Raw genomic sequence first — 12,423 nt, forward strand, 5'->3', positions numbered from 1 at the left:
GACAAGATGAGTGCGCACACTAGGCATAATGGCAGGCAATGAGTAAAAGAACGCTAGACACCGATAAACAAAATGAGAAAGAAAGAAAGAAAGAAAGAGAATCATAGAGACGAAGGAGAGGGATAAATAACAAGTAATTATGAGAGGAGTTATGCAAATGAAAAAATTGTCATATTAAATTTAATTTAAAGAAAGAAATATTTGATATGGCCCTGAAAGTGTCAACTGAACTTCTGCTGCAATTCAGAAACTGGAAGTCTGTCAGAAGCGTGTAATGCGACTTAAGTCAGAATTAAAGATCTAAGATAAATAGCCGAATTACAGCTGATCATCACTTCTATCATCAAAGATAAATTAGCCAAACTGCTGGGCCACACTAAACGAATGGTTTGTGACATCAGCAAGATCTCTTTGGAGGGCATGATTAATGGATAGAGGAACAGAGATCGGTAACATAGAGATGGAGAGGTAACATCAGAGCATGATCAGGTCTTGACATAGTTTCACCTAAACACTCTTACCAAAGATCGAATACTATAGAGGGAAATATCTCATGCCGGGGCGTATTTTGCAGCAGGCAGAGATAGCGGAAAGTGATAATGAGTAAATATTTTCTTCTTGAAAATTACTCTTCATACCATCCGTCTGGATAAGCATTTGATAAAAAAGTTATTAGCATTACTCAATCTGTGACAAGGCACTACCTTTGGAATTAAGGCAAAATCCTCTTCTACACAGTTTCATTCTCCGCCGTTTTACTCACAAGTTATGGATGGACCAAAGCTATAAAAAATGGCATCTGCCAGAGATACCACGCAGCAGGATCGAACTCTGAAATGTGTATTTGAGAAGCGAACATTTTAACAGTTCAACCGTAACTGTGTGTGTGTGTGTGTGTGTGTGTGTGTGTGTGCGTGTGTGTGTGCGTGTGTGTGTGTGTGTGTGCGTGCGGGCGTGTGTGTGTATGCTTATACGTGGAGGTGCCTGGTTTAGTGGTTAGAGTATTGGACCCATGATCGTAAGATTGAGGTTTCCGTTCCTGGAGCGGACGATCCGTTTTCTTCTTGAGCAAAAATGAGTAATCAGCAGGCAAAAATGATTAATCCTGCGACCAACTGGTGTCCCGTCCAATGGAAGGTTATATACACCTCAGAATCTAGGAAACCGGCCTCATAAGCCTTATGACATGAGAAGGACCTTTGATCCTTTTTGATATGTTTATATATTACACTTCAATTTTGAAGCTCTGATGAAGCTGTAAGGTGTTACTCAAGCAATCAACAGAGTCCACTGCACCTTATAGCGGAAACATCTCTAAGCTAATGTACTTCATAAGATAATCGTTTATTCCTTTCTCATCTCTTCTTTTATTCTGTCTATATGTGTGTGAGTGTGTGTGTGTGTGTGTGTGGTGTGTGTGTATACGACGGTATTCTTTCAGTTTCCGTCTACCAAATCCAATCACAAGTCTTTGGTTGGCCCGAGGCTATAGTAGAGGACATATGCCCAAGGTGTGTGTGTGTGTGTGTGTGTGTGTGTGTGTGTGTGTGTGTGGTGTGTGTGTGTGCGTATGTATAAAGAATCGGTGAAGCTTCCACTTCGTTCGGATACTCTAGCACTAAAATTTGAAATAGATACAAATTTTTATGATGGCCGCCGTTAGAAAGTGTTTGCGCATAGGTTGTCTGGTCCACCAGCGCTGACCGAGTGTTAAACAACAACAACAACAACAATAACATCAATAACTTGTGATCGGTATCTACAACAGCCGAATTTTGTCTGTGTCTGCCTTGGCACAATGTCACCATCTTCATCTCGAAGAATGTTCTCCAAATTTTTTTTTTACCTTCAAATACGAAATCGTTCTGGAATAACTGCACGAAGAAAAAAAATGTCCGTTTTCAACATCTCCCTGAAGTAATGAAGTGATAACGAAAGACTGATAGTTGTCAAATAATGATAAACTCCTCTTCCTCCTCCTTCCCTCACCCTCTCTCTCTTTCATAGACTCATTCACACGCATTCACATACAACACATGCTCTCACCCATCTCTCGTTGATGACACTGTTTAGAGAGAGTAGATATTGGAAGACCGTGGTTATTCAAATTCCTCATTCAAAATTCGTTTCTTCGAAAACTTAGTCCGCTTCCCTGGTTTCCATGACGTATAAGCGATCGAGATCACACCGTTCCCTCCAAAATGGATACCGGGCCGTTCCAGGGGTCAAAGCTGGTAATTTTGATGGGAGAGGGAAATAGTTAATTACACTGAACCCAGTACTTGATTGGTTCCTTTTTTTCTTTTTTTCTTTTTTGATCGGATCCGAATTATAAAAGATGAAGTCGACATCGGTGTGATTTGAACTCAGCGTAGGGAGAAATATCGTTAAACATTTTGTCAAACATGCTACCGATTCTGCCAACTCGTTAACTTAGAGTATTGATTTCAAATGTTGATACAAGGTCATCGATTTCAGATGTTGGCATGAGGTCATCGATTTAGGAGGTAAGTCGATTATATTGACCGCAGTACTCAACTGGTACTTATTTTATCAACCCAGGAAGGCAAAGTCGGCCTTGGTGGAATTTGAACTCAGAACATAAAGACTGACGAGATACCTATTTCTATTTCCTTACGACCTCGGCAGAATTTGAACTCAGAACGTAACGGCAGACGAAATACGGCTACGCATTCCGCCCGGCGTGCTAACGTTTCTGCCAGTTCGCCGCCTTGTAACATTAATTTAGTCATAATTATTTTACATTTAATTAAGTTTATACTTAAAAAATATTCAGGTATTATTATCCACGATTCGGACTATTCATTTTCATAATTTTTTATTCATATAGGCGCAGACGTGGGTGTGCGGTAAGAAATTCACTTCCCAACCACATGGTTCCGGGTTCAGTCCCACTGCCTGGCAACTTGGCTCAACCACAGCCTTGTGAATGGATTTTGTCGACGGAAACTGAAAGAAGCTCGTATACACACAACACACACACACATACATATATATATATATATTATATATAATATATATATATATATATATATTATATATATATGAATGAGTATCTATGTTTGTAGCCCTTCCACCGCTTGACAACTGGTGTTGGTGTGTTTATGTCCCCGTCACCTAGCGATTCGGCAAAAGAAATCGATAGACTAAGTACCAGGCTTAAAATTAAAAAAATCCTGGGGTCGATACATTAGACTATAAATTCTTCAAGGCGGTGCCCCAGCATGGTCGCAGTCTGAAACAAGCAAATGGTAAAATATAAAAGATGTATGTGTACGCGCGTGTAAGTAGGTGTGCGTGTGTGGGTGGGAGGGTGTGCGCATACGTGTTTTACTTGTCCATCATAGTGGTGGGGGTGGGATAGGTTCGATCCCGCGAAGCCGTATCGAAGTCAATTTGGTGGCTTTGGATAAAGAGGGCAACAGACCATTGGTTTATTGCTTCTGAGATGGAAGATCGGAATTCTTCAACCCAAACTGGGTCAACCAGGCGAAGAAGTCTGATATTGAAAGATCCGAAGCCATTTACAAACCCCCAACGTGTCCGGAACATCACTAATGGGGCTTCCCAGAGCAGGTGGGGAACCTATACGCCAAGAAAACCGGGGAACCGGCCCTAGGCTCTACAAGGGGCAAAAAGGATTAAGAAGAATATACACACACACACACACACACACACACACACACACACACACATATATATATATATATATATATATATATATACATATATATACGACGGGCTTGTTCTAGTTTCGTCAACCAAGTCCACTCGCGAGGCTTTGGTTGGCCCGAGGCTATAGAAGACACGCAGTGGGACTGAACCCGGAACCATGTGGTTTCGAATCAAGCTTCTTACCACACTGCTACGTCTTTATATATAATATATATATATATATATATATATATATATATATATATATATGTGTGTGTGTGTCTATATATATATTCTTTTGCCCCTTATAGATCCTAGGGCCGGTTCCCGGTTTCCTTGGCGTATATTTTCTCCACCTGGATGGGACACCGGTCCGTCGTAGGTGAGCAGCAAGATGCAGGAGGAAAGAGTGAGGGAAAGTTGTGGCGAAAGAGTCAGCAGAAGTTCGTTATTACCTTCTACCCGGTCTGAGATTCGAACCCGCGATCCCTCGACCGCGAATCCGCTGCTCTAACCGCTAAGCTATGTGCTTCCACTCATATATATATATATTCATTTCGACATTTGACGCGAACCAATGTCGATTCGGTGGAGTGATCGAGCTAATATTCAGCACGAGATATTTGATCACAATAAACAGATAATCTGTGCAGGTTGTCCAGCCTGAAATTGCGGACCTCTTATCTTGAGTTCAATGAGGTTTGAAAAATGTGCTACAGAAACAAACGGTAACTCATAACTATTTTCTTCTCTTGGCACAAGACCTGAAAATGTTGTTGGGAAGAGATTAGTCGATTCCATCGACCCCACCACCACCACCCATTACTCCACTGGTACTTATTTTGCTGCCCCCCCCACCACTACCACCACCGAAAGGATAAAAGGCAAAGTCGACATTGGCGGAATTTGAACTCAGAACGTGTAAAGACAAGTGAAATGCCGCTAAGCATTTTGTATGCCGTGCTAGCGGCATTTCGTTGACCGTTATCAATTCACCGCAGAGAAAGGTCACCGGACGAATTTTGGGGCATATTTTTTCAACTTCATTTTCCTTCCTTTTTATAATAAAATAGTTTATAAATATTGATGGAGAGATACGATGGATATATTTTCTCGGTCAACTTTTCTCGTAGTGAACATTCTTCATGGTGAACTTCATGGCAAAGTCGACATTGGCGGAATTTGAACTCAGAACGTAGCGATGAACGAAACACTGCTAACCATTTCGCCCGGCGTGTTAACGTTTCTTATTTCTTTACTGCTCACAAGGGGCTACACACAGAGGGGACAGACAAGGACAGACAAACGGATTAAGTCGATTATATCGACCCCAGTGCGTAACTGGTACTTATTTAATCGACCCCGAAAGGATGAAAGGCAAAGTCGACCTCGGCGGAATTTGTACTCAGAACGTGGCGGCAGACGAAATACTGCTAAGCATTTTGCCCGGCGTGCTAACGTTTCTGCCAGTTCACCGCCTTAAAGGAAACAGAGAGATGAGATGAATATATTCTTTTCTACTCTAGGCACAAGGCCCGAAATTTTTTGGGAGGGAGCCAGTCGATTCTTATTTATTTACTGCCCACAAAGGGCTACACACAGAGGGGATAAACAAGGACAGAGAAACGGATTAAGTCGATTCGACCCCTATACGCAACTGGTACTTAATTTATCAACCCCGAAAAGATGAAAGGAAAAGTCAACCAAGCGCGATTCGAACTCAGATCGTAGCGACAGACGAAATACCGCTATGTATTTCGTCCAGCGTGCTAACGATTCTACCAACTCGTCGCCTTTGCCTTGTAACTAATAATAGATTTGTGTTGTATTCACACTTTGCTCTCTTACTTATCTGTTTCTGGTTCGTAAAAAATCTAGCAATCCGGTAGCGCTCTGGAGCCAAACACTCTAGAACCAAAGACTCTAGAATCAAAGACTTTGGAACCAAAGGCTCTGGAATCAAAGGCTTTGGGATCAAGGACTCTGGAATGAAAGACTCTGGAACCAAAAGCTCTGGAACCAAGGACTCTGGAACCAAATGCTCTAGAATCAAAGACTCTGGAACGAAAGGCTCTGGACCCAAAGATTCTGAAGGCAAAAGCTTTGGAACTAAAGACTCCGGAACGAAAGACTCTGGAAGCAAAGACTCTGGAACCAAAGATTCTGGAGCCAAAAGCTCTAGAACCAAGGACTTTGGTACCAATGATTCTGGAACCAAACAAATTGATTTGTACTTGTATTTGGTTGCATAGGTTTGGTATTTATTAAGTCTAGCAGGCAGCTTGCACGTGGTCCCTGAGCATGCAAAAGGTAGCAGTTAAATCTCCTTCAAATAAAACCCCACTATCTAAAGAAAAAAGAAAGAAACAAAAAAAAAAAACCCGATGGATATTGAATAATATAGTTCAGGGATAAAAAGGGTAGCTAGTCACGGCAGGAACGGCATTGCTTCATCATTGTTGATCTGGGACAAAACAGCAATGATTTCTTGCACTGGAACGAAATCTTAAATTTGGGGAGAATGGGGAGAAGATAATTGATAACATCGCTCCCAAGCACATGAAGGGCAACGTAAATGTGATAAATAGTCTGGCAGAATCAGTAAATATATTGGTTTCGAATTTTGGTACAAGGCCAAGAATATTGGATTGATGGGGTAAGTCGATCACATCGACACTAGTACTTGACGGGTACTTATTTGCTCGACCCCGAAAGGATGAAAGGCAAAGTTGATATCGGCGGAATTTGAACTCAGAACCTAAATATGGACAAAAATGTCGCTAAGCATATTTGCCCGACGTGCTAACGATTCAGCCAGTTCTCCGTCTTAGAAATAAGCAAGTATATTGATCTTGAATTTTGGCACAAGGCGATGAAGTTCATGGGAGGGGGTTAAGCCGACCACATCGATCCCGAGTGTACAATTGGTACTTATTTTATCGATCCCAAAATGATGAAAGGCAAAGTCGACCGAATTTGAACTCAGAATGCACAAACAGACGAAATGCCGCTAAGCATTTTGCCCAGCGTGCTAACAATTCTGCCAGTGCGCCCCGGCTTAGAAATCGGTGTGTATATTGATATAGTGCCGTAGTTAGTATTGCTCCAGTGTGGTCTGCGTGAAGGCGAATGGCTTAGTGTATACAGCTCATGGTCGTAAGATCGTGAGTTCGATTCTCGACAGCGCATTCTGTCTTTGAGCAAGACACTTTATTTTCACGTAGCTCCAGTCCACTCAGCTAGCAAAAATGTGTTGTACCTGTAATCCAAAAGAGCTAACCTTGCCACGCTGAAGAATCTCCCTAAGAACTACGTTAAGGGTGTACGTGTCTGTGGAGTACTCAGCCACTTGCACGTTAATTTGACGAACAGTCAGTGTTCTTGGTGCAAATACTGTTAAAGTCATCTTTACTTTTCATCGAATCAAGGATTCAATAAAACTCATACCTAGCACGCCGGGCGGGATGCGTAGCCGTATTTCGTCTGCCCTTTCGTTCTGAGTTCAAATTCCGCCGAGGTCGACTTTACCTTTCATCCTTTCGGGGTCGATAAATTAAGTACCAGTTACACACTGGGGTCTATCGAATCGACTGGCCACCCCCCCACAAAATTTCGAGCCTTGTGCCTAGAGCAGAAAAGAATAAAACTTATATCTGCTGTTGTTGATTTTGGTGTTGGTAATATATTTGTTGCGGTTCTTTACGTACCAAGTTCAAATATTTCTATAAAATATTTTAGTTTCTTTCTTTCTTTCTTTCTGTTTTTTTTTTTTTTGTTATTCTTTGACATTTTTCAATCATTGGACTGCGATCTTGCTGGAATAAAGTTAGACGTTTTCGTCGAACAAATCAATCAAATCTTTGTATTAATTATTTTCAGGCCCGGAACCTATTTATTGTTCTCTATTACTGAACTGCTAGTGTGATGGGAACGTAAGCAAACCAACACAGGTTGTGAATCGCTGTGGGAGGAACAAACGCAAACACATGCACACACATATAAGCATACGTTTTGTGTGTGTGAGTGTGTGCGTGTGTGTGTGTGCGTGTGTGTGTTATTAATATAGATAGCAGTAAACAATGGGTACCCAAAAGGAAAACTATAATCCTCATTAAATATGACTGTGTGCGTTAGAAACACCTACATTGCTACAATTAAGACCTAAACGCTTTAATATATACATAAATACATACACACACACACACACACACACACACACATATATATATATATATATATATATATATATATATATATATATTCATTTACTTGTTTCAGTCATTTGACTGCGGTCATGCTGGGGCACCGCCTTTAGTCGAGGAAATCGACCCCAGAACTTATTCTTTGTAAGCCTAGTACTTATTCTATCAGTCTCTTTTGCCGAACCGCTAAGTTACGGGGACGTAAACACACCAGCATCGGTTGTCAAGCGATGTTGGGGGAGGGGAGAAAACACAACGCACAAACACACACACATATACATATATACATATATACGACGGGCTTCGTTCAGTTTCCGTCTACCAAATCCACTCACAAGGCTTTGGTCGGCCCAAGGCTATAGCAGAAGACACTTGGCCAAGGTGCCACGCAGTGGGACTGAACCCGGAACCATGTGGTTCGTAAGCAAGCTACTTACCACACAGCCACTCCTACGCCTATATACATATATATATATATATATATTATATATATATATATATATATATATATATATATATATATATATATATATATATATATATAATATATATATATAATATATATATATATATATATATATCCTTAAATCCTTAAAAATATTTTAGCCCGAAGGCCGCGGCCATGCTGGGGCACCACCGCTGAATGAGCTACACTAATATGTGAATCCACCTCTGATACGTGGCACTTGATCAACAAGGGAGTTCGATGCTGCTGCCCGCATCTGTGTCTCCTGTCGTGAGGTAGGTTCATCTGGGAGCCCCGATAAGAAGAGATCCAGTTTAGTTTTAAAGAAACCCACATCCACACCATGTAAGTCTCTCAGGCATTTAGGGAGGATGTTAAAGAGCTGTGGTCCTCTGAAACCCAAGCTGTTGCAGTATCTGGACCTGTATTTTGATGGTGATGTTGGAATCTTTGGCACCATGCATACGACGGGCTTCCACATAGTTTCTGTTTACTAGATTCATTCACAAGGTATTGGTTGGCCCGGGGCTTCAGTACAAATTACTTGACCAAAGTGTCACACTGCGAAACTGAATCAGAATTATGTGGTTGTGAAGCGAACTGTTTAGCCTGCGCCTAATACAGCCATACCTGAAGTTTGTTGTTGTTGTTGCTGTTGTTCAACTTTAGCATTCATCCTTTCGGGGTCGATAAAATAAAGTACCAGTTGTACACTGGGCTTGATGTAATCGATTTGCAAAAAATTCTCAGGCCTTGTACCTTTTATTTAAAGGATTGAAAAGCAAAGCTGACCGTAACAGAATTTGAAGTCAGAACGTAAAGACGGACGAAACGCCACTAGCACGCCGGACCAAAATGCTTAGCGTTCTGAGTTCAAATTTCGCCAAAGTCCATTTTGCCTCTCATCTTTTCGAGGTTGATAAAATAAGTACCAGTTGAGCACTGGGTTGATGTAATCGACTACCCCACTCCCCAAAAAATTCAAGCCTTGTGCCTATAATAGAAAAGATTATTATTATTGTCATTATTATTTTCTTTGCTTTCTTGCTGGGTCCGGAGAAAGGGACAGTGTCCATGACGTTTGCAGGCCCTCCGAGTGCAGTAGGATTTATGCAGTAAATGTTTAGTTTAAGCTATAGCCAGTGGACACCAGCAGGAAAGACAAAAGCAAGGAAAGAGATTCCAGAGGGAACACAGTTATGGGGAAGAAGGGACGGTTTATGGTAAATGTGGTTGGAGCGGGAACTAGAAGTCGATATTGGGACGACATGTGGGTATATAAAAGTGGAGAGAAGCGTGAGTGGAACATGCCAGAGTGGAATTGGTCCGTGATGAGATATATTCGAGGAGCAGAGACCGATATAGTAGCGGAGTGACCGTAAATAGAAAGGAGACAGCGGTTCTGTGAGCTAGAGATTGGAGCATTGTCTATCAATGACTTAAGAGTAATCAGCTGAGTAACCCAGGACACATTTAGGTGTGGTTTTGGGTGTTTATGTACAGTAGCCGAAAAAAAGGCAAACGGCTTAATGGTTAGGGATATTCGGCTCACGACCGTAGGTATGTGAGTTCTATTTTCGACGACACGTTGTGTCCCTGGGCAAGATACTTTATTTCACGTTGCTTCAGTTCATTCACTGGGCAAAAATGAGTAAGTGCCTGGATTCCAAAGGGCCAGTCTTGTCACATTTTGCGCCACGTGTCTGTGGAATGCTTGGCCACTTGCTCACTAATTTCACGAGTAGGCAGTTCCGTTGATCGGATCAGCTGGAACTCTTGTCGTCGTCGCAACCGACGGAGTACGAGTACAGCAGCAATGTCTTAGATGTGAGAGCAATGCTCCATCGTTCGTCTTCATTTGAGCAAGGCAAACTAACAGGAGTTTCATAACGGTACACTGACTCTGTAGAGCGCCAGTCAAAAATTTGAGTGCAATTTACACGCGTCTTTCTTTTTCTGACTTGTCGGAAATCCCAAGAGAGTTGACTTTAAACCTTTCACATCCTCAGGTACCAGTTATATACTGTGATCGATACAATCGGCTCTTTTTACCTCCTATAATAATTTAATAATTTGTGGAAATGTTAGAAATCAATTTTAATGAAAAGCATGCTGTGTCGGTGTACATATGTGTGTGTATGTGTGTGTGTGTGTGTGCGTATGTGTGAGTGTGTAAATGCGTATGCTTGTGCGTGTATCTAAGTGTGTGTGCTGGTGTGGACATTTAAATGTATACGAGTGTGTGAACAAGGAATGTATCCATGAGTGTATTGTTATGGAAGTTGTTACGTCGGCGAGCTGGCAGAATGGTTAGCACGCCGGGCGAAATGCGTAGCTGTTTTTCGCCTGCCGCTACGTTCTGAGTTCAAATTCCGCCGAGGTTGACTTTGTCTTTCATTCTTTCAGGTTCGATTAAATAAGTACCAGTTACGCACTGGGGTCGATATAATCGACTTAATCCGTTTGTCTGTCCTTGTCTGTCCCTTCTGTGTTTAGCCCCTTGTGGGTAGTAAAGAAATGGGTATTTCGTCCGTCTTTACGTTCTGAGTTCAAATTCCGCCGAGGTCGACTTTGCCGTTCACCCTTTCGAGATCGATAAGATAAGTATTAGTTGTAATCGACTGGTCCCCTTCCCCCAAAAATGTCAGGCCTTGTGTCTAGAGTAGAAAGGATTATTATGGAAGTTATTAGGAAGGCAAGCTGGCTGAGTCGTTAGCAGGCCGGACAAAATGCTTAGCGGTATTTCGTCCGTCTTTTTGTTGAGTCCAAATTCCGCCGAGGTCGACTTTCTCTTTCATCCCTTCGGGCTCACATGTAATCGACTAGCACCTTCCTCCAAGCTTGCTGGCCTTGTGCCAAAATTTGAAGTTGTTTAATCCCAAGTCCCGTGACCATCCCGTTATATTCCCCCACTCTTTATGGGAAGACACTCCAGAATCACGTTTTCTAATGCATCATTTTTCCTGTTAAGACGGTAGACTTATGTCATTTGAAAGAGATTAGGCTGCTATTTCTAGCATGTCCAACTACTGCTAACAGCTTCCTGGTTGATGGTTTGCAGCGATTTAAACTAGATTAACCCTGGTCAGACACATTTGAATCAAAAGCGTTCCAACAAGGGCCATCGTCAGGAGTATCAAGAAATGCTCTATCCGATGTGTCCTTCCTTTATTTTCGCTACGAGAGGGTGAAGCTTCAATCATATTTGGCTGCTATTTCTAGCTAGTCGATATAGACATTTTGTGTTCGTATGTGCATGTGACGTCACCACTATTGCTGTTAAACACACACACTTATATAAACTAAAATATACAGCAGTTTACAATGTTTGCCAAAAAGGAAAACTACAGTTGTCCCTAAAAGCGACTAGGGTTTTTAAAACGGCTACATTGCTAGAAATAAGAGCTAAAATGCTCTAATGCTGTAATCAAAGCATTAGAGCTTTTAGCTCTTATTTCTAGCATTTAGTGACAATTGTATATCCATTATATATATAGATGTGTGTGTATGAATATAAGTATAATATGCAGTTTATCAATGTGTGTGTGAGAGAGTTGAAGTCGTTGACTATGTGTAAATAAATAAATGTTGTCGAAACCATGCGTTAAAATAGCTTTTTGGTTATGTACACGTGTGTTAGGGAGGCGCAATGGCCCAGTGGTTAGGGCAGCGGACTCGCGGTCGTAGGATCGCGGTTTCGATTCGCAGACCGGGCGTTGTGTGTGTGTGTGTGTGTGTTTATTGAGCGAAAACACCTAAAGCTCCACGAGGCTCCGGCTGGGGGTGGTGGCGACCCCTGTTGTAATCTTTCGCCCAGCTGGGTGGGTGGGTGGGTGGGGGACACATACGCCATGGAAACCGGGAAACCGGGCCCTTGAGCCTGGCTATGCTTGAAAAGGGCGCATAAAAAAAAAAAAACACGTGTGTGAATGGGTGCGTTGGAGTGTGTGTGTCCGCGCGTGTGTGTCAACGTGTGTGAAAATGTATGGAGCGTGTATGTGTGTGTGTGTGTGTGACACGTTCGTGCACAAACGTTGAAGTTATAATGTAAATACAAAATGTGTGTGTGTGTGTGTATAT

At 42.0% G+C, this 12,423-nt stretch overlaps 1 protein-coding gene across 1 annotated transcript in view; it reads right to left on the reverse strand.

The window, feature by feature from the left end:
* Positions 1-354: 354 nt before the first annotated feature.
* Positions 355-12,423, reverse strand: part of LOC115223139 (steroid 17-alpha-hydroxylase/17,20 lyase-like) — a 16,109-nt gene continuing 4,040 nt past the window's right edge. Inside the window, exons 2-3 of the mRNA XM_029793552.2 lie at positions 1,705-1,874; positions 355-409 (exon numbers count right to left, since the gene is read on the reverse strand). Of these exons, the coding sequence (XP_029649412.2) occupies positions 355-409; positions 1,705-1,874 (225 nt within the window). The remainder of the gene's footprint in view (positions 410-1,704; positions 1,875-12,423) is intronic.

Source organism: Octopus sinensis, linkage group LG22, assembly GCF_006345805.1.
Source record: "Octopus sinensis linkage group LG22, ASM634580v1, whole genome shotgun sequence".
NCBI lineage: Eukaryota > Metazoa > Mollusca > Cephalopoda > Octopoda > Octopodidae > Octopus > Octopus sinensis.